General features: G+C 45.5%; 2 protein-coding genes across 15 annotated transcripts in view; both read left to right on the top strand.

Annotated features, from left to right (window-relative positions):
- LOC133116257 (LIM and senescent cell antigen-like-containing domain protein 1) overlaps nucleotides 1-760 on the top strand; it is a 38915-nt gene extending 38155 nt beyond the window's left edge. For all 9 annotated transcript variants that reach the window (XM_061225670.1, XM_061225671.1, XM_061225668.1 and 6 more), the window contains one exon: nucleotides 1-760. This exon is cut by the window's left edge and continues 702 nt beyond it. The gene's annotated coding sequence lies outside the window, so the exon portion shown is untranslated.
- Nucleotides 761-3537: 2777 nt separating this feature from the next.
- On the top strand, nucleotides 3538-26411 carry ranbp2 (RAN binding protein 2). Of its 6 annotated transcripts, none has more exons than XM_061227187.1 (29): nucleotides 3538-3761; nucleotides 4589-4656; nucleotides 4762-4873; nucleotides 5699-5851; nucleotides 6521-6751; nucleotides 8247-8389; nucleotides 9075-9270; nucleotides 9780-10080; nucleotides 10215-10396; nucleotides 10705-10886; nucleotides 11187-11310; nucleotides 11631-11792; nucleotides 11900-12037; nucleotides 12383-12514; nucleotides 12717-12929; nucleotides 13093-13176; nucleotides 13365-13506; nucleotides 13739-13839; nucleotides 14025-18861; nucleotides 19347-19424; nucleotides 20499-20696; nucleotides 20854-21630; nucleotides 22094-22293; nucleotides 22587-22797; nucleotides 22956-23057; nucleotides 23345-23490; nucleotides 23697-23970; nucleotides 24592-24926; nucleotides 25535-26411. In XM_061227187.1, exons 1-29 carry the CDS (start codon nucleotides 3690-3692, stop codon nucleotides 25841-25843), a joined length of 10203 nt encoding a protein of 3400 aa, XP_061083171.1. In that variant the 5' UTR covers nucleotides 3538-3689; the 3' UTR covers nucleotides 25844-26411. The 6 variants fall into 6 exon arrangements, with proteins under 6 accessions (XP_061083171.1, XP_061083170.1, XP_061083173.1 ...); XM_061227186.1 differs by having other exon boundaries at nucleotides 20496-20696; XM_061227189.1 differs by having other exon boundaries at nucleotides 3539-3761; nucleotides 20496-20696; nucleotides 22596-22797.
- Nucleotides 26412-26444: the final 33 nt, after the last annotated feature.

The raw sequence follows: 26444 nt of genomic DNA, 5'->3' as shown, positions 1-26444 counted from the left end.
TAATCTCTATGTGCTGGGCGATTTTATAGAAGTGTTTTCTTTGGTGCAGTGTTATGAGATTGACAACTGCTGCCTTAAAATAGAAACATTGTACATTATAACTTGCTTTTCGGTTAAGAGTATTACCTTTAATGTTGAATGAAACATGGCAAATGTTTTACACGTAAATGCAAATGTTTGTCAAGATTGGAGAGGAGTCTTAATATGAATGTTTTAAATGTGGGTGGGGTGGTGGGGTTAACCAAGTAGGATTACCAGCAGCTAGCCTCCCCCCCTGCTCCCTTTGGTCAAAATCTTGTAAGCATCTTTGGGATAAACAAGTCAAGTTTAAAATGGCAAGAATCAATGCGTTGTTTCAGACAAACACCAAAACACATTTCATTTTATGATAGTATTTAACCTTGTGGTTTATTTTAAAGTATTTGCATATTGTAGGCCTCAATAAGAACACATTGTACACATTCCACAGCCAAGTGTGGTATACACTTGATAAAGCATGATTCCCTACCAAACAAAAGACGTACCAGATGCTTGTTTTGTGCACAGTATGAATTCACTATTGCTGAGTCAATACAGGTTTCTAAAAAAAAAAAATATTCTATATGTAACTTGATGCATGTTTGCAGCTCTTTTTGTTGCATGGGTTTTTCATGCATATTTCAGTTCAACATTTACTCATGCATTGACCACTGCTTCACTGTAGTTTGTGCCTTTTATTACACAAACAGTTAAAGTATCAAATAAAAGATTATCCATCCCATTTTTTGTGAAGTGAATTATATTATTGTTTGATAAGTAATTTGTCTGTACAAGCCATGTTCTTTGTCTCGAGACCTTATAGGCCTGGCAAAGGCACAACAGGCTATACTGTTATGCCATTTTGTAATTTCACAAGGTAACTGATTATGCCAGAAGCATTAATCTGGTTAATGAAACTGCACATTGCTCATGTTGATATGCAAAATATAATGCCTACGCATTTCATAGGAGGTATTAATACTAAAGATTAAATGTACAGTACTAACTCCACACATCAATAGGTACTTTAAAGAAGATGATCCTGCCAGGTCAGAATGCTTGTTTGACGGAATTGAATGGGGGAAGAAAAGTGTGGCGCTTCCCCTTTACATGCTGTATCTCCAATAAAATGAGGGAAGTTCACTTGTGAAAATACTTAAAGGGACAACAGGTAATTTCAAGTCAAGAGAGGAATATCAGCAACAAACACCTTCAAACTACACCACTGTTTATCCCTCCCCCTTCTCTGTAAACACGCTGACGTTGAAACGCCATTGGCTGTTGCAATTAGAACCAATGAGCTTTAATTATTGCACAGTTATACAATGTTTTGGAGTGTCAGGCCGTCAACTGTATACTTTGAAACCCTAATTTAATGACTATAAACAGGCAGAGGGTGGGTCAACATGTCAGTGAGCCTTTTTCAGTGATAGGAAGGGATTTACAATGGTCTGGTAACGCAATGATTTTTGTTTTAACACAAAATCTTACCTATTGTAACTTTAATATATGTACATATAATATGTGTGTAAATATGCTGGTGAACCATCATTTCTGCCAACTGAAACTGAAACAGTCACGTTCCCTGCCTTTGTCCCTTATTCTTTAATCAATCAATCCATTTTTATTTGTATAGCACTTTTTACAAAGGGTCTTTATCACAAAGCAGCTTTACAGAGAAACCGGTCCCCAAGAGTACGCCTAGGGAAACAGTGGCAAGGAATTGAGGAAGCTTGAGCAGAACCTGATTCAGTAGGGGAAACCATCTGCCGCTGGTTGACACCGGTTTGTAGAAAGAATGGTTTTAAACAGAAAACCAGATCAATAAAAGTACATAAATGTCCAATTATAAAGTTGAGCAGAGATGAGGTTGAGGGATGGCAGGAACACCAATGGGTGGCACTGTCAGGCAAGGGGACAGGCTTGGTGCTACAGCTGAATCAGCAGTGGCAGGAGGGAGTTGTACGGCTGGTCTTGGGCTGGAGCTCCGGGCCAGGAGGGGGTGCGCAGGAAAAGTTGGGCTAGCGCTCCAGGCAGGTGCCCAGAGTGGGGAGAACAGGAAATTCTTGTCATCTCCTTTTCCCTGTTTCTCTGTGTTCCTACTCTGTTCCATGTTTTCCTCTTTTTCCCTGTTACTCTTCTCCGTGGAGCAGGTGGAAACAAAAACCTGCATACACACCAGCCCTCCACGACCTCCTCTGCCCCGGACCGATCCCTCAGCTTGTTTCTTGATCTCCTGGCTTCAACCTCCGCCTGTCCATTGACATCCACCTGCCTCATCCACTGTGCCCAGTTCGTCTGCATTCTGACCCATTGCCTGGACTTGACCACAAACACTGGTTACCCGTATTGCCCTGTTCAGCCATGCCCTGACCCTATTCTGTCGACCTTCATTAAAGCCTGCCATTTCACTTTATTCCTGAGTCTGCATTAGTTCTTTGGTCCCTGCATCTGACAGAAACAATGAAATCAATTTTTTGACTGTTCTAAAACAAGTACATTTTGGAAACATTTCTTGTATTGCTCAAGTGATCTGTTGACAACCAACAGGGTAGTTGTTGAAGGTATTCTCATTGACCATTGATTCCCTATAAACACACAGAAACACAAGTAATATAACCTACACAATATTCTAGGATGTATCATTCATTCATCATTCATTCATTATCCTAACCCGCTTATCCTGAACAGGGTCACGGGGGGCTGGAGCCTATCCCAGTATACATTGGGTGAAAGGCAGGAATACACTCTGGACAGGTCGCCAGTCCATCACAGGGCACACACACCATTCACTCACACACTCATACCTATGGGAAATTTAGACTCTCCAATCAGCCTAACTTGCATGTCTTTGGACTGTGGGAGGAAACCGGAGTACCCGGAGGAAACCCACGCAAACTCCACACAGAGAGGCCCGGGCCAACTGGGATTCAAACCCAGGACCTCCTTGCTGAGAGGCAGCAGTGCTACCCACTGCACCATCTGTGCCACCCTCTCTAGGATTTAATCTTTTTTTTATTTCTAGGTTTATTACAATTTGTAAATACATTCTTTGCTTGGGAAGATGGCACTGGTGAACTCCCCTTATTTGGTCGTCGTGAAAGTGGATCTGCGCAGCCGCTGGTGCCTGCGCTGACCTGAATCCATCGAGATTTATCACAACTAGACAGTTTCCATATTAGCGTTTCCACGGATTCCTATGGGAGCTGTTCAATGGCGCATGAAGCCTGTTCATGGAGGCTGCCATGTTTGACTATAGTGATATTTTAGCTCAAGAGCATGCGCAGTGCATGCCTAAAGGTGAGGGGATGGATAGGACTGAAAAAATCGTATGTATTCCCTGCGGCTCAAAAAATGTATCGGTCCCAGTAACTTAAGAAAATGCAATACCTCTGGTAACCACTGGAGTTTGCGATCTTCTGGAAGAAGGTCTCCTGCCTAAAAGGCGTTTATTTTCAAATGCACTGCACACTTTCGTCGGTGTCCCACGTGATTATATCGTGGACGGGCGGAGTTTTCCAGCCATTTGAAGTCTCCGGCCCTGTGCGCGGTTATATTAGTAGAGGCTTACGGTAATACCAACAGGAGGCTTTAAAAACCTTCTTTCTCAAGTCGAACGTAGCTAAGGTAATACCGTGTATAAATTCATCGAAACTCAATTCCCTTCCGCCATGCGGCGAAGTAAGGTCGATGTGGATCGTTACATTTCTTCGGTGCAGAGCGCTTCTCCTTCCCTTAAAGAGGTGAGCTGAGACCGGCTTGAGTGCGTAGTCGTTGGTTTTGTAGTACCACTGCTGGGCCTAACGTTAGCTGTCTAGTTGTCAAATCCGCTATGTTAAAAACTAAACACATTCGAGGCAGTGTCGGAGATATTAAGCGTGAGATTAGCCTACTGTTATTTACTGGGTTCAGTCGGTGTAAAACACAATCATCAGTTCATTTACGTTCTATTTCACTTTCCTTGAGAACACGGCAGGCCTGGTTATTTTGAAAATACATAGCTAGCTAACTACCAGTAGTGTAGCTAACGCAGCTAGCTACTCATAGCGAGCGAGTTAACTATGAATATTTTCCCTGTATTTTATGCCTCAGTTACAATCCAGTGAAGCTGAATGTAGGTAAATGGCTAATGTTAACCTAATAGCATTAGCTAATGTCACCTAGTCGGGTTGTTTATGCTAACTTACCCACCAGACAAAGCACAGTGGCTAACTCACTGTCATGTGTCAGCAGATGAACTAGCACAGAATTTACATTACTAAAACAAATTGTGTAACGTTACTGGAAACCGAAACATCGCAGATTACGAAAGAGTGTTAACACGCCAGCACGTTGTCCCGTTATTTTCACGTGGGAATTGTTTGCTGGGTACTGCTGAAGGGGCACAGCCTAGTGCCCAAACCTTTACCACAATATTTAGCTAGCTAGCTAAGTTCAATGTATGTCAATTGTAGCGAGGTGTAACTAGTTGACTAACTACCCTCGTTACCTTTAGCTTTGCTTTGATGTTAGCACATTTTCGCATGATAAATGATTAACGTTAGCCCTTATTGTGTTTCACATTTTACAGAAGCCGGTTAAAGGATTCTTATTTGCAAAATTATACTTCGAAGCTAAAGAATATGAACTTGCTAAAAGGTAAGCCTGGAGTCTAAATTACTTTAAGTACCTTTGAATTAATTTGTGGCTTAATCCCGGTTTGTTTGCCCGGTTGAATTTCTTACTTTTTGTTCTTGTTTTTAGATATGTGTCGGCCTACCTAACAGTCCAGGAAAGGGACCCAAAAGCACACAAATTTCTGGGCCAGCTGTATGAGAGAGAGGGAAACATCGATAAAGCAGTGGGATGCTACAAGGTGTGTGCAGATTATTATTGTTAATATCATTAATATTTTCTCATCAATAGTAGTACACAATGCATACATTTGCAGACATAATAGTGTCTATAGTCTGTGTGTATGAGCAGATGTACACGAGTGCCTTCTACAGGGTCTGGACCCACCATTCTTAAGTATGAACCTTGGCTGCAAAACCCGAGTTTCTGGAGATCTACCATCCTGTAGGTTTTTCGTTTCAACCCAGCTTTAGTTGTTGAATGATGCTTTGTTAGTGTTGGAATGGAGTACTTACAGGATGGTATATCTCCAGAAACAGGTTTTGGCAGCCCTGGTCCAAACCATTTGGACCATTTCCAACCTTTGGTTCAGGAAGGAGAGGCTCTCAGATGAGTCTCTTCGTCCCCTGTCATCTTAATTTTTCCATTGTTGTCAGTGTTATTCTGTTTACTTGCAGCACTTCTCACAGTGGTTGTACTGGTTGCTATGCTAATTCACTTAGTGCTAAATTACAAAATAATTATTTAATTTTGATTAACTGGTCATTTGCCTTTCATTAAAAATAAAAATGCAACAAGTGTACCATTGATTCAGTGATAGCCAGATTTGGCAGCCATACAATCTGGGTGCTTTATTGAACCCCATCCCTATGCACAGTTTCGCCCATATATATTTTATATTTATATTACTATTTATTTTTCAGATTTTGTTTAGTTCAATCACTGTAGCTGGACAAGAAAATCGAGGCATACACACATTTCATTTGAATAGCGTTAAAATATTATTATTATTTTATTTTATTTTTTTAAAGAAAGAATTGCATTTTTCTCCTTCTGTCCTCCCCAGCGCTCCGTGGACTTGAACCCAGCCCAGAGAGACCTGGTCCTGAAGGTCGCTGAGCTGCTGTGCAGCAAGCCGGAGCGTGATAGCAGGGCCGAGTTCTGGGTGGAGAAGGCAGCCAAACTTCTCCCAGGAAGCCCTGCAGTCTACAACTTGAAGGTCTGTTTACCCAGAGTACCTGGAGTCACTGAGGCTGGATTAAGCTGCACTGAAACCTCAATTAGTGCATGTTATCAAAGCAAAGAGTCAGTCAGTTAATCTAAGCTTCTCTTGAAATCTGTAATGAAACCTTTTTCTTTGCTGTTCTTAGAACTGGCTAGATGTGTTCTCTCTCTCTCTCTCTCTCTCTCTCTCTCTCTCTCTCTCTCCCTCTCTCTCTCCCTCTCTCTCCCTCTCTCCCTCTCCCTCCCTCCCTCCACTTCTCTGTTTCTCAAGGTCAAGTTTCTTTTCTTCCTGTGCAGCTAGGATGGTGGAATTGATGTATAGTGCAGTTGTTAAAAGAGGTCAATGCAATTGACTATGAACAAACAACATTAAATGCTAAACCAGACAAGACGTAACAATACAAGAACGCTTCCACATGTACTTTGTTAGTTGCATAAGTACTTGTTAGGAGGTCTAGGGGATTGAGGGGGATTAAGTTCAGTGTTCTTGCTTTGAAGTGTCTCGGGTTGTTTTGCTCTTCCTACTTATGACCTTTACTGCCTGCCGGAAGGCAGCAGATGTAAAGCATGGTGAGCTGAGGGCGGCCTTGATAACCTCCGTTGTGTGTTTGATGATCAATGAGGTTGGGTTGCAGCCTGTGATTTCTGTCTCCGTCTCTCCTAGGAGAAGCTGTTGAGTTCGCAGGGGCAGCAGGGCTGGAACCAGCTGTTCGACCTGCTGCAGTCAGAGCTGCACCTGCGACCCGGCAATGCCCACATCAACGTCAAGCTGGTGCACCTGTACTGCTCCGATGGGCGGCTGGAGGAGGCCGTCAACCACTGCCTGGCGGTGGAGAAGAAGGGAGCCGTGCGGAACAGCCTGGACTGGTACTCCACCCTTGTTCACACTCTCCAGGTGCGTCTCCTTCACATGCGTGCAAACACGCATGAAAATTTAGCTGCTGCTGGGAATTCCTGGCAAGTAGTCTGAAAAGATCCACCGACAGCTTTGTTTGCGTGTCGTCAGCATACCATTTAATGGAGGTTTTCACTGCTTTCTTTCTGTGGCAAAGGTGACATCACAGCTCTCTTGCTTAATTTATTAGCCCTGGGAAATGTAAGCCATGAGGGAGTGTTCTTGAATTCGATATGCCCACAAGGGAACCTGGGCAACGTGTCAGGCATGGCCATACCACTGAAAGGAAGTTCTTTGCCTAGGTCACAATGAATGTACACCCAGTGGCAGCTTTATTGGGTATACTAAGATATTACTGGGTAGGACCCCCCATTTTGGCTCCAGAACAACCTGGACTCTTTGCAGAATGGATTTTACAAGGTGCTGGAAAGATTTTGGTCCGTGTTGGCTCGATAGCATCTCACCCTTCCCACGGACTTTGCGGCCGCACATTCACACTGTGGATCTCCTGTTTCTCATGGTGTGAAATTGGGTCTGTATAGGCCATTGGCCTGCTCAAAGTATCAATTTAAAAAAGGGCAACTTGAATGAAGTCATTTGAATAATTTTCTGACTGTAATGAGGACTTCTTAATCGCTAATTATATTTTACTCTTTTTGCGGCATTGCATTCCACTGATATAAAGAAAAACAACAATTGTATGTATGTGTGTGTGTGTGTGTGTGCGTGTGTGTGTGTGTATATATATATATATATATATATATATACTACACACTACACACACACACACACACACACACACACACACACAATTGTTGTTTTTCTTTATATCAGTGGTCACTATCTTGCATTCCAAACAAGCAGATATTTTGAGGTTAACCTAATGAAAATAATCAATTTGGTTGTTGATTCAAAGACAATATTTGATTGAATCCTCAGCAGCCTGCCCTACATGTTGTTTGAAGTAGACCACCATATTTACAGTACCCATAGCAGGTATTAACGCATTGTGTGTTGGAAGCCTTCCTGTCTGTGAATCTTTTTCGGCTTTTGCCTATCATTATCTCTTCTTTGAAACATAGTTTTTGGGTTGAATTCTATATAATTCAGTAGTTATTCTTAATGAGGCTGCACATCTAAAGGTAGCTTTTGTATCATCTGCCTGCTCCAAGATATGCTATTGCTTAAATATTTGCGAACTTGCAAAACTTTTTGTAAAAAAAAAAAAAAATAATAAAAAATAAATAAATAATGTTATAAACCCCCATCAGGGGTGCCTGTGATGCAGTACATTGACTCAGGAGTGGCTTGCGAGCATTTTATTTTGGTTTAATGTGGCAGGTTGTATGACAGGCTTTGGGAGGGCGTACATAAACTGAATTGCCTGTTCCTGTTCTTCTGATTGTGTATGTGTGTGCCCGTGTGTGTGCCCGTGTGTGTGCCCGTGTGTGTGCCCGTGTGTGTGCCCGTGTGTGTGCCCGTGTGTGTGCCACAGGAGTACCTGGCCCAGCCCAGCGTGCTGTCCAATGAGAAGCTGCGTCGGAGGCTGCAGAAGGAGCTGCTGCTGGCCCACTGCAGCCTGCTGAGGCTCAGCCTGTCTGACTGCAGCGTGCAGCAGTGTGTGGAGGCTCTGCAGAGGTAGCACCGCACTGTCAGCGCCTTCCCCTCACACGTCATTACCTGAGTGCTCTTAGTTTGGGCAACCTGTGTTGGGTAATGTATCCATTTGTGAAGCTGCAGGATTTGTAGGACCTTTTCCTGTTTTGGAGGGATTGATGCTTTTTTTTCTTTTTTCTTTTTTCAATAATATCACTACATTATAAAGTGACACAGATTGTGATTAAGTAGCAGTTTTTGGGATTAACTTTTTTGCAATAGAATTTATATTTATAGGCTCGATTTAAGTATTTTCCTTAACCGTTTGCTGTTTGAACATGTAATTATGATTCATATCGAAATACCATTTTAGTTGTGACAAAGCAGAATAAATGAAGTTGAGGTTGCACATTTCTAGCTGTCCACAGTAGTTATAAACTGCTTTGCAATTGCGTGTGGCAGCTAGTGGTTTTCTTTTCCACACACACACCCACCTGGTAGGGCATACATCTGTTGCTTTTGGTGCGAGACACCACAGGGTTCATTCATTTAGTAGCCTTTTCATCAACTTTTACCTTGTGTCACATATGATGCTGACACATTTGATGTAATTGCAAACATGTTTACAGTGGCCAGAGGGTATTACCCAATGGCCGTTATGTACAGTGAGTGAAACGCCCTTTGTGGTCAGTATGTCTGCGGCTCTCACGCTCTACCCTGCCTCCAGCTTTGATCACGCCATGCAGGCCACCGTGAAGCTCGCCTCCAACACCACAGACGAGCTGTCTGAGGCCTTCACCGAGATGAGGGGCCACCTTTACCTGCATGCCGGGACGCTGCTGCTCAAGATGGCCCACGTCAAGGAGCAGCAGTGGCGGGCGGTGACTGACCTCGCTGCCCTCTGCTACCTCTTAGCCTATCAGGTGAGACCGCCTGGGAACGGGGCCATTTTAGCCAATCAGGTGAGGCTGCCTGGGGATGGCATAGGGCATTGTTGGGGTGAAGGTATCAATTTGTTTACAGTATACCTGCTGGAAGTGTGTGTGTGTGTGTGTGTGTGTGTGTGTGTGTGTGTGTGTGTGTGTGTGTGTGTGTGTGTGTGTGTGTGTGTGTGTGTGTGTGTGTGTGTGTGTGTGTGTGTGTGTGTGTGTGTGTGTGTGTGTGTGTGTGTGTGTGTGTGAATTTTAAAACCCCGAATCAAATGATATTTAGTGTGTGTCCAAAAAATACTTTTAGATGTTTTTGAGTGACATGCTTTGTGTGTAGTTTGCAATATGTTTTTAGTCACAAGGAGTGCATGTCACCTTATGTGCATCAAGATTAGGGTGATATTTGTTTGCAAAGAGGAAAACATGCGCTTGCGTGGAAGCCGGCTATTTCAGAGAAAATGAAATCCCGTTAACACCTTGTGTGTCGCCTCCCCCTCCCCCAGGTACCCAAACCAAAGTCCAAGCCCTCGAAAGGGGAGCAGGCCACCCAACAGCTGCTGGAGTCCATGGCCTGCGACCGGCAGAGCCAGTCTGGCCACATGCTGCTGAACCTGAGCCAGGACAACGACGGCTTCGTGAAGGAGGTGGTGGAGGCGTTTGGGAACCGCAGTGGCCAGGGCAGCCTGTTTGAGATGCTCTTCGGCGCCCAGGCCCCTGCTGGCCCCTCCTTCATCGGCAACGATGATATCCGCAGCATGGGCACGGACGTGCCCGATGTCGCCGACCTCGCCAAGTGGGACAACGGTGAGAAGCCAGCCGCCGCTCGCCCGTGTGATTCGTCAAGGTCCATCTTTCGAGTCCCCTGGGAATGGGTGTCGTAAAGCTTTCGTGTGCGTTTCAGGTTCAGTAGTGAATGCCGTCTGTCCTGTGCGTTTCAGGTGCGATTCTGCTGTATGGTGGTGACCTGCAGCAGCTGGCCTGGCTGGGCCTGCAGTGGGCGATCATGGGCCAGAAACCTGCCCTCAGGGACTGGCTGAAGCAGCTATTCCCACGGCTCACACTGGAGACCTCCAAACTGGACACTAACACCCCCGAATCCATCTGCCTGCTCGACCTGGAGGTTCGGCTCTCCCCGCGCTCTGCCCCCAGCACGGCACCTTGTTCCGTGTTCTGGGTGTCTCACCCAAAAGGCTTCCCAGGGATGCCTTTGTCTGGTTTTCAGCTGCAAATTTTATTTGTGTGGCAAGAGTAGTTATTGTAAATGGCAATAGAATTCTAAGCGTATATTTCTATTGTCCAGGCTCGATCTTCCAAGATATTCTTAAACGGTCATGCTTGTCGTTTTCCTCCAGTTACTCCTTGATGCTTTTTGGTCTTTGGTGTAAACGTGCCCCTCTCCTCTGTGTCCCTGTCTGTGGTCTGGTGCAGGTCTTCCTCTGTGGGGTGGTGTTCTGCAGTCAAACTCAGCTGCAGGAGACGCAGAAGATCACGGCCAGCTCCCAGCTACACGAGGTCCGCTGTCTGCCCCTGCAGGTCATCAAGATGCTGTCCACCGAGAGGCAGAGGGACTGGTGGAACGCCGTCTACAGCCTCATCCATAACAAGTCTCTGTGAGTCACTCTTGTAGAAGTAAATTGAAAGCTGAAAATGTCATTTGTCGAACTACCAGTTTATTCAATAATTTTTTTTCCCCTCTTTTCTCATAATTTGGAATGGCCAGTTGTTTTCACCGGCCATCCTCGCCAACTGAATCCCTCCTGGCAACGCGACACTCAATTATGTGTTGCCTGGGAGCCCCTTCAAGAAAAATTTACAAAAAAATGTTTTTTGGTTAAAATATTTCATTTGTTTTGTGATTCAGGTGTTGCATTAAACGCGGTATGTGTGCGCGCGTTTGTGTGTTTCCACAGGCCAGGGACATCTGCCAAGTTGAGGATGACGGTCCAGCACGGTCTGGGCACGCTGAGGGCTGGAGAGAAGCATGGCCTACAGCCCGCCCTGGCCATACACTGGGCCCAGCTCCTCAGCGAAACGGTACAGCTGCCACTGCCCGTTGCAGTTAAAATGCCTCCACAGGCCAGTCGTCTCATTTCACCTGTTGTAAATTAAGTATATTGTCGCCGTAGTTCTCTTGGACTGCCTCCATAACATTGTAGCCTGTCAGCCCTTTTCCCATATTTTGAGCATTGGTACACCAAAATATATATTCCGATAAGGCTTCCTTCTAACCTGTCTGAGGCTGGTGTTTGCACTGATCAGTTGCCAATTGGTGTTGGATTCCTCGTGGTATCAAGTTTCCTTGTAATGGCTCCAAGACACTAATATGCATGCTTGCGTTTTGTGTTTCCCTTCAGGGTAGCAGCTTCAACTCTTATTACGACCAGAAAGAGTACATCGGCCGCAGCGTACACTACTGGAGGGTAGTGCTGCCCCTCCTGAAGCAGATTAAGAAACGACGGAGCATTCCTGAACCGCTCGATCCTTTGTTCATGCACTTTTGTAGTAAAGACATTCAGGTGAAATGGCTAATCTTCAGAAAAGTGGACCACTTGAGCCCATGTTCCTTTTTTTTTTTCCTCCCGTTTTGTGCTATAGATGTGAACATTTCTGGTTTCCGTTTCAGATTTCTGAAGTGAAAAGCCACGAAGAGGAAGCAAAGATCGCTTTTGCCGTACTGCTGGATATTGAAGGCAAAACGGAGGAGGCAATCGCAACTCTTGAAAACATAAACAGCATTTCCTCCAGTTGGCATCTTGCACAGGTGTGATGCAGGAATTGGCAAATATTTTTCTTTCCTTTTTTTAAAAAATCTTTTTTATTCTCAATTTTTTTCCCAAGTATGGTACTCTGCACATCAGCGCTGTTTCACACTTGCCCAGATTTTTGATTCAGTAAGGAAGTTGACCTTGTGCAATGATATGGTGTGTGATTTGATACCTGCCCAATGGTCACACCCACATGCTGTATCCTTTTTTTAAAAACATTATTATTATTATTATTATTATTAACTTGTCAAGCCACCCAGCTTCAATAATTGGAATTTATTGGAAGTTGTTTATTCAGTTTTTGGTTTCTTTAATTTCTTTTGCTGTTGCTTTGTCTGCAGATATTTCAGAGGCTTTCTGAAGAAGCAGGGAATGGTGTTGAAGAAAATCAAGACCGATGCATCACATTCCTACGAAAGTTCAGAAAGTACTTGTCCAAAATCTACAATGCCAATGCTGCTGAAATTGATAAGGTGAACAAATTGCGTTTTTAAATTAAAGCATGAATGCTTTAGATTATCAAATTAATGCAGTCCTAAAATATGCATTGTTCTTTGGAAATATTTTGAGTTTCCCAAACAACTTTCTTCGCCCAGTATCCAAAAAATTCTGTTGATGTTACCGCGGATTCAAGTCTTATTTGGCTATATTGTATTGCATTGGATTTGTGTCCAGTTACCTGTATCCATGGAGGCGGTGATGGATCTGCTGAATGATGTCAACCAGCAGCTGGGCGACACTGGAGAGGTCATGGACGACGAGGAGGAGGGCGAAGCTGTGGGCTCCAGTCCCAATCAGCTCACAGAGCCCGGTGCCTCGTCTTCACGCCTCAAATTCTCCACCCCTTCTCCAACCAAGAGTGTGCTGTCCCCTTCAAAAAGGCACATCGTACGTCACCAATGCACATCATCTTTGAGGAGTCATTCCCGTCTCTTTTTCGACAACCCCTGCCCCGCTTTTTCTTTAAGCATAATTATGTCTTCATTGTATCCAGTTATCCAGCCAGATGGTTTGAAATGGCATTGCTTTGCCCTCTTCCTCTGCTTTCTAGTTTTCTCCCAAGACACCACCTCATTGGGCTGAGGACCAAAAGTCAATTCTACAAATGCTGTGTCAACAAGTGGAGGCCCTCACGGTCAGTGGGTTACAATTTAAGTATATGTGCAGGAATGTAAAAAACTTTTTCTCCCCCCCCTCCATTAAAATATTTGGGACTTTTCTTGACGAGTGTTGATCTCCACCAAAATAGATCTATAAGCTTGTGTGTAGATGTCATTAACTGGCAGGATGTTGTTTTCGTGCTCTTCCTCTACATGGGAACAGAACGAGGTGCATGACCTGAGGCACAACTCCTCTGGGGCCACAGCCTCCCCGCACCACCGGATGTACGGTGAGGGCTATGCAGCGGAGGGCCTCCCGGAGCAGTTTCCAGCAGCCCAGAGCTTCCATGGAGCCCCCCTCACAGGTTAGAAAAGCAGTTTTGGTACTTATGTTCTTTTCTGTTGGGTGTGGGGGTAGGGGGTGTTGTGTTTTGGAGCCTTCTGAAATGTTTTCTGAATGCACATTTGTATATTTTTACACAATATGTATAAATATATATACATACATTTATTTATTTATTTATATTTATATATATATATATATATATATATATATATATACACTTTTTATTAACATTTTTTTGTTGTACATGTCAGTGGCAACTACAGGACCATCTGGACCTGTATATTACAACCCTTCACCTGCCTACAACTCTCAGTATCTTCTTCGCACAACTGCAAATGTCACTCCAACCAAGGTATGCATCTCGTTCCCATTTAAGCATTTCCTTTCCATTTAAGATTCTTGTTTAAGCTGTGTTTAAACTCACGATTGTTTGTGTTCACACAGTCTTTCAAATGGTACTCTCATGGTAACTGCTTATATTGGCCTATCTTTCCTGATTCAAATTTTTTTTACATTACTTATTTTATTTATTTTTAGACTCCAGTTTATGGGATCAACCGCCTCCCCCCACAGCAGCATATGTATGCCTACCAGCAGCCTACGCACACGCCACCCCTGCAGACAAACCCCGGCTGCATTTACCCCCAGGACCAGGTTTATGGTGCTCCCCTGCGCTTTGAGTCGCCAGCAACTAGCCTGCTCTCACCATTCAGCGAGGAATACTACAGCCACAGTGTTCCTCAGCCCTCTACCAACCCCCCACTGCCGGAGCCTGGCTATTTCACCAAACCTGCCGCAGTCCCCGTGCCACCACCGAAGAGCAGTGAAGCAAAGCCTGTCGAGTTTGGGAAAATCGGCTTCGGCCAACAGATTCCTGTCGACCCCCCTAAGGTACCCAGCTTCGGAGCAGGAGTTGTTGCCCAGTCCACACCGGCTGCTGCTGCCGCCTTCAAGTTCAACTCTAATTTCAAATCTAATGATGGGGATTTCACCTTCCCCTCCATGCAGGTTAAAAACAGTGAGAGCCTGCTGGGGCTTCTGACATCTGACTTGCCAACCAGAAACGAAGCACAAATTGGACAGAAGGCACCCACTCAAGACCAGGGTCCTGCTTCCCAGGGTGGAATCTTTAACTTCGGCGCTAAAAACGCCGCTGGGTTCTCTTTTGCTGAGGCTGCACTGAACCAGGGCAAAACTGGCCTTTTTGGGAACACAGACCAACCGTTCAGTTTCGCGGATGTGGCCAAGCCTGTGTTTGGCGTGGTGAGCACTGAAGAGCAGGAGGAGAAAGGAGAGAGCGACAGTGAGAGCACTCGTGTTGAGGAGGATGAAGACGGACCCCATTTTGAGCCCATTGTGCCTCTGCCTGACAAAGTGGATGTTAAAACTGGAGAAGAGGAAGAGGAGGAGATGTTCTGCAACAGGGCCAAGCTCTTCCGCTTTGAAACTGAAACCAAAGAATGGAAGGAAAGGGGTATTGGTAGCATCAAAATCCTGAGGCACAAAACGTCAGGCAAGGTCCGACTGTTGATGAGGAGGGAGCAGGTGTTGAAGATCTGTGCCAATCACTACATCAATGCCGATATGGTTCTGAAACCAAACGCTGGCTCTGATAAGTCCTGGGTGTGGTATGCCATTGATTATGCCGATGAAATGCCCAAGCCTGAGCAGCTGGCTATCCGTTTTAAAACGGTGGATGAGGCAGCCCTGTTCAAAGCTAAGTTTGAAGAGGCACAGAAGGTCATACCCAAATCTCCACAGAAGCAGGAACAACCACCAGAAAAAGAGGTTCCTCCAAAAGCCACATCTCCTCTGGCAGCAAGCAAAGAATCAGACTTTGGAGCCATATTTGTAAAGAAGGAAGGTGAATGGGACTGCAGTGTGTGCTGTATAAGAAATTCCCCCACCGCCGTGCAGTGCGTTGCTTGTCAGAACCCCAACCCTGCTGCTGAACCTCAAGCAGATGGAAAATCCGCAAAAGAGGTCAAAGGTTTTGCAGCCATGGTGCCTGCAGCGGGGAATTTCAAATTTGGGTTTGGTAAAGAAATATCAAAAGACACCAGCTCTTCTTCCAGCAGTCAGGCTTTTGGGTCATTTGGCTCAACTTCTTTTACGTTTGGCACTAGTGATGCTACTTCAAAACCTATTGGCTTTGGTGCTCAGTTTGAAAAGAAGCCTGGTCAGTGGGACTGCGATGTGTGCGCTGTAAGAAATGAATCATCTGCAAGTCATTGTGCTTCATGCCAGACTCCAAACCCATCGAGTAAAGACTCCAGCTCTGCTTCCAGCACTCAGCCTTTTGGGTCATTTGCTCAAATATCAAATTCTTTTACGTTTGGGACTAGTGATGCTACTTCAAAACCTATTGGCTTTGGTGCTCAGTTTGAAAAGAAGCCTGGTCAGTGGGACTGCGATGTGTGCGCTGTAAGAAATGAATCATCTGCAAGTCATTGTGCTTCATGTCAGACTCCAAACCCATCGAGTAAAGACTCCAGCTCTGCTTCCAGCACTCAGCCTTTTGGGTCATTTGGTTCAACTTCTTTTATGTTTGGGACTAGTGATGCTACTTCAAAACCTATTGGCTTTGGTGCTCAGTTTGAAAAGAAGCCTGGTCAGTGGGACTGCGATGTGTGCGCTGTAAGAAATGAAGAGTCTGCAAGTCATTGTGCTTCATGCCAGACTCCAAACCCAACAACTAAATCTGTAGTTGATAGTCCTGCAGTAAATGAACCCTCAACAGTTTCACTTGCTGCTGGGTTTGGAACTCAGTTTGCCAAGAAGGAAGGGGAATGGGACTGTGATACCTGTTTAATTATAAATGATGCCTCGGCCACAAAATGTATTTCTTGCGAGGCTCCAAGGAAAATCCAGATGCCCTGTCAGGGTGGGTTAGCAGCTATGTTTGGGAAGAAAGATGGACAGTGGGATTGTGATGCCTGTCTGGTTAGAAATGATGGGTCCTTACATGCTTGTGTCTCCTGCCAGACACCAAATCCTAATGCAAAAGGTGCAGGTACAAGTGCAACAAATGCAGCACCACCATCAAACTCTGCCTTCAGCTTTAGTTTTGGGAGCCAAAATGCATCAAGTGCGCCTGCAGCCACAGGGTTTAAAGCCAATTTTAAGACCGGCGGCACATTCAAATTTGGCCAGGGTGAAGATAAGAGCTCTCCAGCATCATTCAAATTTGACCTACCTGCATCTGAGGTGGAGAGCAAACCTACCAGTAGTCAAGGTTTCTCTTTCTCAATGCCGATGGCTGGTGGTGCGTTTAAGTTTGGCATTCAGGAACCTGTGAAGCCACCTGCCCCAGTTGAGAGCCAACCTGAAGGAGGGTCGGCATCTATGTTCCTGAGAAACATTGCAGAGCAGCACCGAGAAAAAGAGAAAAATGCAGCCGTGGATACTGGCCCATCCGTGGAGAGTACTGAGCAGAATGAAAATCCTCTCTTTTCTGACAAACCCAACACTTTCAGCTTTGCAGATCTGGCTAACTCCTCACAGGGTGACTACCAGTTTGGACAAAGTGATCCCGACTTCAAAGGCTTTTCGCGAGCCGGCGAGCAGCTCTTTGCCTCTCTCCAGCCTAGCCAAAAACAAGATGCCTCTCAAGACCAGGATGAGGAAGATATGTACAAAACAGAGGAAAATGATGACATCCAGTTCGAACCAGTGGTTCAGATGCCCGAGAAGGTGGACCTTGTGACCGGGGAGGAAGATGAAGAGGTTCTCTATTCACAGCGAGTGAAGCTCTTCAGATTTGATGCAGACACTGGCCAGTGGAAGGAAAGGGGTGTTGGAAATCTCAAGTTCCTGAAGAACAGCAAGAATGGAAAGCTGAGAGTGCTGATGAGAAGAGAACAGGTTCTGAAGGTGTGTGCTAACCACTTGATCACCACAACTATGAATCTAAAGCCCCTGTCTGGATCTGATAGAGCTTGGATGTGGCTTGCTAGTGATTTCTCTGATGGAGATGCTAGGTTGGAGCAGCTCGCTGCTAAGTTTAAAACCCCAGAGTTGGCAGATGATTTCAAACAGAAATTTGAGGAATGTCAGAGGCTGCTCTTGGATATACCTTTGCAAACCCCTCACAAACTGGTTGATACTGGAAGAACAGCGCATCTTATTCAGAAAGCAGAGGAGATGAAGACTGGCTTAAAGGACCTTAAATCCTTCTTGACCGATGACAAGGCGAAGCTGAAGGATCAGGACAGCCAGTCCAGTAACACAACTGCTCGCCATACTTCTGGCTTGACGATGAAACCCCACTCTGAGAGTGCTAGTATTAACTTGGAGTGGGACAACTATGACTTGCGAGAAGATGTGTTGGATGACACAGCAGAGACTTCTGTGTATGCTTCCCCATTAGCTAGTAGTCCAGAAGTTAGGAAGAATTTGTTTCGCTTTGGCGAATCCACCGCTGGCTTCAGCTTTAGCTTTCAACCTATCATCAGCCCCTCTAAATCTCCAGCAAAACTTAACCAAAGCAGAGCTTCTGTTGGCACTGATGATGAATCTGAAACGACCCAGGAAGAGGAGAGGGATGGTCAGTATTTTGAGCCTGTTGTGCCCTTGCCCGACTTGGTGGAAATATCGACTGGCGAGGAAAATGAGCGAGTCATCTTCAGCCATCGAGCCAAGCTGTACCGTTACGTTAAAGAGCTGAGTCAGTGGAAGGAGAGGGGCATCGGCGACATCAAAATCTTGCAGAACTACGACACCAAGCGGGTGCGGCTCGTCATGAGACGGGATCAGGTGCTCAAGCTCTGTGCTAACCACTGGATCACCCCCCACATGAAGCTCGAACCCATGAAAGGGGCGGAGAAGGCTTGGATCTGGAGTGCCTTTGATTTCACAGAAGGTGAAGGGAAGGTTGAGCAGCTTGCCGTTCGCTTTAAGCTGCAGGAGGTGGCTGACTCCTTTAAAGAAGTCTTTGAAGCGGCCAAGAGTGCCCTGGAAACAAATACTGAGCTTACACCCGTGTCACCCAGAGACTGTACTCCACAGAAGACAACCTGCGGTCAGGCTGCGGTGGCTGTGTTGGAGGAGACCACCAGAGAGCGAACAGATCTTCCTTCTCAGAGTTGCCACACTACGGATGGGTCAACCTCCCCATCTGCAGCACACAGTCCACAGAATCCCTCAAAAGCCATTGTCTCTCCACCTAAGTTTGTCTTCGGCACCGATGTCCAGAAAATCTTTGGGAGCCCTCCGTCTTCCAGTGAGGGGACGCCCAGCATCAAGACAAGTTCCAAAGATAAAGCGCCAAGCATCTCTCCAACCAGCTCCGAGCCTCCAGAGAGCGCTCCATCCAGTCAACCCTCCATTGTAACTCCGACTCCAGCAATGCCCACATTCAAAGTCCCGACAAGAGGTAAGGTTTTCGCTTTTGACTTGTGCTTCAGTGAAAGCTGCTTGCGCCGAATGTGAGCCTATGTTGTCATTTTGTTTTTGGAAATACACCTATATTATATTCCGTAATCTGTCCCTTTAGTACTGCAATGCCCCATCCGCAGGCATTGCAGTGGAAAAAGAAAATTGTAGTCTTCAGTGTACTCTTTGGATATTTATGATAAAATTTAGTATAAATACTTGGTAGTAACATTTTTAAAATATTGTAATGCCAAAGAAAGTTGAGTGCCACTTAACTTTGAAGAATAGTGTAGTGCAGTCCCTGCTGTGTCAGTAGGCTGCATGTTTATAAAGCAAAAGCTGGACAATATAAAGATTTCCTCATGTTTCAGTTTTTGGATATTTTCATGTGATTTTATAAGAACATTAATCTCAAACTACTCATTCAAAACTTCTCAATTTTACGCAAGTCGTCTAGTTTGTCTCACCGCGTAATTATTTTTTTAGGATTGGATTTTAGGCTTTTCAAAGATAACCCAATGGCTTTTTGGACCTGCACATCATCCACCCAATTTGAACCCCAAGGTATTTTGTCACTGCACTGTGTGTGTACTGTGACATCACCACCTGCTGAGCTGTCACTCACTGGCTGTCGCTGCCAGTTAACTTGGCTGTATGGTGTGGAAACGTTAAGGTTTATGCAAGAACCTAACATGCTGCATGCCCATTGTGTTTGGAATTTAGACGTTATTGACAAACTAGCAAATGCCAAGTGTCTAAAGAGGCCTGTGAGGTCTCACTGCTCTCATTAACCATGTGATGCAAGAGGTGCAGCATGGAAGAAAAATAAATCTGCTTCTCTAGCTATATAGGAAAGGTGGAGTTCCCTGTCAACCACGGGTAAGTGTATGAGGTGAATGTTGAGCCAGAAGGAATTTGAAACGGGACACCTGGAGATGTCCGTCATGCTTGCTCTGTGACAGGAATGCACTGTGTAAAGAGATGTAATGGGACTTAAGGTCAGCCACATATTTAGCACAGGATGTGTAGCAACAGTGCTGTAATTCTCTACTGGCCTGGAAGTAATCCATTATCTCCGAGGTAACTTGTGGGTGTACAAAGAGATGATGGTCAGTGAGCACCAGATGAATACTGAGTACACCAAGTCATTTGAATTATGACAGAATAGTCTCCCCGGCCTCCCTTTAGGGTGAAATGCATGGTGGTTGTTTTTTTTGTTTTTGTTTTTTTATTATAACTAGATCTTGCATGTGTGTATTTGTGTGGAACTAACTTAGACATTCAAATGTTTCCCCTTAAATGGCATTTATGGATGTGAGGATTTTTTATTGTTTATTCCTTTTTTTTCTTTTTTCTTTTTTTTTGCTAGTTTGCTTTTGACCGATCTTGTTTGGTTAGTTTTCCAATGACCAAATATTGTAGTCCCTCTTCAGAAAAGGAAAAAAAAAAAAAAAAAATCTCACATCATAGAGATGGGTACAACCAGTCATGGCTTTGACTCATAGATTTGTCATTTGGAAAACTCCCAGTCGTCCTACATTTACGCATCAGTCATGTTGGCATATATAGAATCCGTTCTGCTTGTGTTGGCAAAAATGTCTAACTTCTTATTTATATTTTCTTGATCTTCTGAAGCAGCCTCTGAGGTAGAACAGTCAGAGGGCACAGCGCAGGTGGAGGAGGCTGCTGAGCCGGCCGATTCGGAGGATCTGCAGGTTGTTTTTGTGAGGAAGCCCAATGCGGACCAAGAACAACTGGCCCGTGACCTCCAGCTGCCTCCTACCTTCTTCTGTTATCAGAACGAGCCCGGCTACGTCAGTGACGACTCGCAGGATGGTAAGGAACGATTCAGTGCCCCTTGAGAATTATTTCAAATGATTTAACTGAACATGTATGCCGTTTGGAGGGGGATTTAAGGGTTAATTTAATTCATGTTAATTTCCTGAATTCGCCGAGTCAATCCATTGGCCTTTTTTTAAATTATTTTTTTTAGATGAAGACTTTGAGACAGCAGTGAGAAGGCTGAATGGGAAGCTGTATCCTGATCTTCCTGAGAAGGAGACCGGAGCCCCAGAGACTGCAGCCCAGGAGAGCATCCCCCCAGAGATTGCAGCCCAGGAGAGCATCCCTCCAGAGACTGCAGCCCAGGAGAACATCCCTCCAGAGACTGCAGCCCAGGAGAGCGTCCCTCCGGAGACTGCAGCCCAGGAGATCATCACTCCAGAGACTGCATTCCAGGAGATCATCCCTCCAGAGACTGCATTCCAGGAGATCATCCCTCCAGAGACTGCATTCCAGGAGATCATCCCTCCAGAGACTGCAGCCCAGGAGATCATCCCTCCAGAGACTGCAACCCAGGAGAGCGTCCCTCCGGAGACTGCATTCCAGGAGATCATCCCTCCAGAGACTGCATTCCAGGATATCATCCCTCCAGAGACTGCAGCCCAGGAGATCATCCCTCCAGAGACTGCAGCCCAGGAGATCATCCCTCCAGAGACTGCAACCCAGGAGAGCGTCCCTCCAGAGACTGCACCCCAGGAGATCATCCCTCCAGAGACTGCAGCCCAGGAGATCATCCCTCCAGAGACTGCAGCCCAGGAGATCATCACTCCAGAGACTGCATTCCAGGATATCATCCCTCCAGAGACTGCAACCCAGGAGATCATCCCTCCAGAGACTGCAGCCCAGGAGACCGCCTCTCCAGAGACTGCAGCCCAGGAAAGCAGCACCCCTGCCACAGTGGCCCAGGAGGCTAACATGCTTGAGGCTGGTAAGCAATACACCGCCCTGGCGAAATGTGCAATTCTCTCAGTTAGCCAGATTGAAGCACCAGTGGACCAGATCTGATCTTGATACACTATTCATATTTGTGTGGCTGTGTAGTATAGTGATTAGATATAGTACTCTGGGTAAGTGGAAACCTACCTTGATTTCATTTTTGGGTGAACTGGCCCTTTAAATACAAAGCTAGCTAATAGACATATTTAGTGTTCTGCTTTTTCATAGGATGACCTCTCATTCAGACTTAGTTGGCATGACAACCACGTTCTTTCCACATGTGATGCATGGTCCCTGACTGATTTACTCCTGTCTGTTAAATTTAGCTTTTTATATCACACCTGTCCGCAGAAGTATGGTGATCAGTCCCTGACAGGCAAGCTGTCGGTTGTAGTCTGAGCCATTGCGATGCCTTGCACCTACAGTATCTGACGGAACAATGTGTTAACTTTCAGCACCTGCTGCCCCCCCCGCGGCAGAGGGGGAGGCAGAGTGTGAGATACTGTGGGAGAAAAAGCCCACACCCGAAGAGGAGGAGAGGGCCGCACAGCTTCAGCTGCCCCCCACCTTCTTCTGCGGAGCGCAGAGCGATGAGTGCGGGAAGGACGAGCCGGAAGACTTTGAAACGGAGCTCAGAAAAGTGCAGGAAGACCAGGTCAGATCATCTCCACCTAAACATGCATTGTCCCTGCTATATACTCAATCACAGCCAGTGTGTGATCTTCACTTGGTTTTATTGAAACTTTCAGTGTTTTATTATTGCGATGTTAGCTTAACCATGAAAGGAGTGGAGCATTTCATTGTTTGAGCCATTCACTTTGTCAAACCTGTTTTAAAGAGTGGAGTGGAATTTTATAAATGTGTCTTAATTGGAGGCTTCCATATTAGCCCTCCTTTGCCGTTGATGTGATCCTGAGATGATGTTTGAAGTTGCCGTTCTCTCATGAGGCGCAGCAGAAGACCACTGAAGAGATTGAGGTCGCCGATCACGTCGTCTCCAGCAGTAGTGACACCCCAGCAGCAGGGGAACAGGCCGCACCCCAGCCCGATTCTTCCAGAGAAGCCACTCCTGTCCCGGCCCCAGCTGCACAGGACAGTGCCCCTATTGACCTGTCCACCAAAAAGGCCACCGAGCCTGAGCCTGACTCGACCAGCCAAGGCATGAACCTCTCCCACACTCACCTCTTTTAAATGGAGCGTTTCTCGTATAACGGCAGAGTAAAAATAATATAAATGAATAAAAATCGCACAGTGGGAACTGCACATTATTTTGGAGCTGGTGCAGCTTACTTAGCTGCTGCGTTGCTTCTTCCACAGAACCTCCGGCTACGTTTGGTTTCTCCGGTATCAGCACCCTGGGGGATTTCTCCTTCGCAGGTCTGGCTCAGAACAACAGCGACTTTGCTTTTGGAAAGCAAGGTGCGTGTGCATTAACCTTGTACACACTGACATTTTAATTTTGAAAAGGCAAATGGTATGTAAAAATTATTGGGATCCTTGGATGGTTCATCCTGTTAAGTAACAGTTGTATTTTGTTGATGGGCCCCATGGGTTAATGCAGAACACGCAATCATCCACAGCTTTGCCATGCTGGGAGTGATGGTCTGCTTTCTAAAGCTGCATCTGAAGAGTCTTCCTCTCACTCCCGTCTGTTCAAGCTCCATTACATTTTTTTGTCCTCTCTGCCTTGCGTCTCCCCACTCTAGATGCCAACTTCTCCTGGGCAAATGCAGGGGCCTCGGTGTTTGGTGCAGCTCCAGTCACCCGAACTGCAGGCGATGAGGAGGGTACTGATGATGAAGAGGCTGCGAACACTGACATTCACTTTGAGCCAATCGTCTCATTGCCTGAGGTAGTCTTGAGCATTCAGTGAAGCTGTGATGAAATGCAGCCTTTTGGTTTTTATTGCCGATTAGTTGATCAGAGTTGCATCTAGTGGTGGGACGTTTTCTCTGTGCAATGACGAGCCGATATGTCCTTGCGATTTCTCATACTCAAGTTGTCTAAAGCCCATTATACTGCAACAGTCCTTGTGAATAAAGCCCCTGTGCTCATCAGGTGGAGACCAAATCTGGGGAGGAGGATGAGGAGATCCTGTTTAAAGAGCGGACCAAGCTGTACCGCTGGGACCGCAGCTTGAACCAGTGGAAAGAGCGCGGGGTGGGGGACATCAAGATCCTCTATCACCCCCAAAAGAGGTTCTACCGCGTGCTGATGAGACGTGAACAGGTGCTCAAGGTCTGCGCCAACCACACCATCATCCAGGGCATGGAACTCAAGCCCATGAACTCCGCCACCAATGCTCTGGTCTGGACTGCCACAGACTACGCAGGTATACAACACCTCGTCCCATCACATTCAAACGCTAAAACCAGACTTTCAACAAGGAGAAAGTGTGTGTCAAACTGTTCCCTTGTAACAGTCACTTTTGAGTGACTTTAAATACAAAGTTCTGTTCTGTTGATTAAGTTCAGATGGACCCGATGGCAAACGGTGTGGAGTTCCCCAGGAATTCAGTATATTGTCTTAAAACATTTTTACAATAGCTGAATGATTTTCAATTTCCCTGTTCCCTCTTTGTCTTCGGCACTTGTTTTTGTTGGCTGCACGCTGTCTTTTCAGTCAGTTACAGAAGCAGGTTTGAATTTGTGAACATATGCTAACTTCAGCTCATGTTTATTTTGATGGTGCATCTGTTATGCAGAACCAGGCCAGCGCTTCAGCATCTTGCTCCAGGTTACGCAGCTTGCACGAGGGTCTAATTGTCTGTAATTTAAAACTGCAGCCTTCTGTCGAGAATAGACTTCAGGATGGCAACTTGGAAAGCATTGATCCTGTTAATGAATCTACACAATCTGCAGATCACTCCACTTGAGAATGACCATAATCAAACTGCTAAAACTTGAATGGGAGGATGAAATATTGTATTTTATCATTTATTCCCTCCCTGCAGAGGGAAGCGGAAAGATTGAGCAGCTGGCTGCAAAGTTCAAGACTGCGGAACTGGCAGAGAACTTCCGGAGGAAGTTTGAGGAGTGCATAAACACCCTGTCGCAGGCTGACTGCAGCCAGCGGTCTCGGGCCCTGGAGCATTCCCGGGAGGGGAACCCCGTGGTGTTCTTCTGCGTCGCTGCCGACGGAGAGCCTCTGGGAAGGATCACCATGGAGCTCTTCTCCCACATCGTGCCCAAGACTGCCGACAACTTCCGCGCCCTGTGCACTGGGGAGCGTGGTTTCGGGTTCCGAAACTCCCTGTTCCACCGCATCATCCCGGACTTCATGTGTCAGGTGGGCAGCACCGCGGATACGACACTTTCCTGTGCGTTCGGCAGGCTTTGTTTTATGTGCATTTGTACTGTACGGAACTACGTGCATGCATAGTATTTATGAAACATATTGGCTGATATTCACGCTGAAGTGTGGGATTGGTGATCTCTAATTTGCTCAATCCAAACAACCGATTCCATGATGCAAAAAATCTGACCAACTTCTCAGCATGTGAGATGTTGAGTGCATAAATGCAGGAAGGGGCATTCTGTGTAGCATGCTGTCGTTTAATAATGGGAGTTTCCATATAAATACTGGTCACTGATTCTTAGCATTTTAGTTGCGTAAATGTACATATCAAATTACATTTGTAACCCAAACAATTACGTGGTCAACAGTCTTTAAATGGCTGTCAGTCATTTATATTTTAAGAAATTGACACGCCTCGCATTCGAAGAACTAGGTGTATTTTATAAAATTCTGAGAAACTGCTCTGCTCCAGTTGGCAGCACAGCACAATGAACTAAATTTGTGTGCGCATCAGAAAAACTGAACACTGGCCAAAGCTTCTTTTTAAGTGCACTCTGAATTTATGGCCTTACATTTTTCATGTCCTTCCCCTCTACCAGGGTGGAGACATTACCAAGCAAGACGGGACCGGAGGAAAGTCGATCTTCGGGGAGAAGTTTGAGGATGAGAACTTTGACGTGAAGCACACCGGCCCGGGCCTGCTCTCCATGGCGAACCGCGGCCGTGACACCAACAACTCCCAGTTCTTCATCACCCTGAAGAAAGCGGAGCACCTCGACTTCAAGCACGTGGCTTTCGGCTTCGTCAAAGACGGCATGGACGTCGTTAAACTGATGGGAGAGCTTGGCACAAAAACTGGCAGGCCGAGTAAGACTGTGGTCATCACGGATTGTGGACAGCTGCAGTAGTCTCTTCAAATAAATGTTGCACTTGCTACTTAATTCAAAACTTGTAAATCCTTGTGTATTTCCGAAGATGTATTTGTGTGTAATATGTACATGGTTTACTTTTTTATGTTTTATATGTAGGTTATTTGCATGTATTCAAATAAAGCTGACAGCGGACCTTTGTAAACTCCCCAACTAGTTTTTTCATACAAGGAAAAACAATCAAGTCTTAATAGAAATGAATTATGAACCATCAAAGTGATAGCAATGGTTGTTCAAATATTTATTATAATACATACCTGCTTGGATTGTGGTACTTGCATACATTGTGGGGGATGTCACGTTTGTGTTTGGAGATTTTGGAATTTTGTTTAAGGAGTAATGCTTTTTAGTGATAAGAGTGGGGTTTGTGGGGAAAACTCAAATCTTTACTTCATACAACTTTTAATGTTAAAGAACAGTTGGGAAGATGCAGTCCTTGGAATTCTAGTAATGTTTACTACATTTCAGATTAGTTGGAATTATTAAATTCCCTCTAAGTGAGTTACAAAATCATCTTGAGGTGGTAATAAATTATATTTGTACATTATCTGCGGTGGATTATATTAATATGGCTACGACT

The sequence above is a fragment of the Conger conger genome, chromosome 17 (assembly GCF_963514075.1).
Source record: "Conger conger chromosome 17, fConCon1.1, whole genome shotgun sequence".
Lineage (NCBI taxonomy): Eukaryota > Metazoa > Chordata > Actinopteri > Anguilliformes > Congridae > Conger > Conger conger.
The sequence above is the reverse complement of the archived record's forward strand: the minus strand, read 5'-3'. Positions and strand labels throughout refer to the sequence as shown.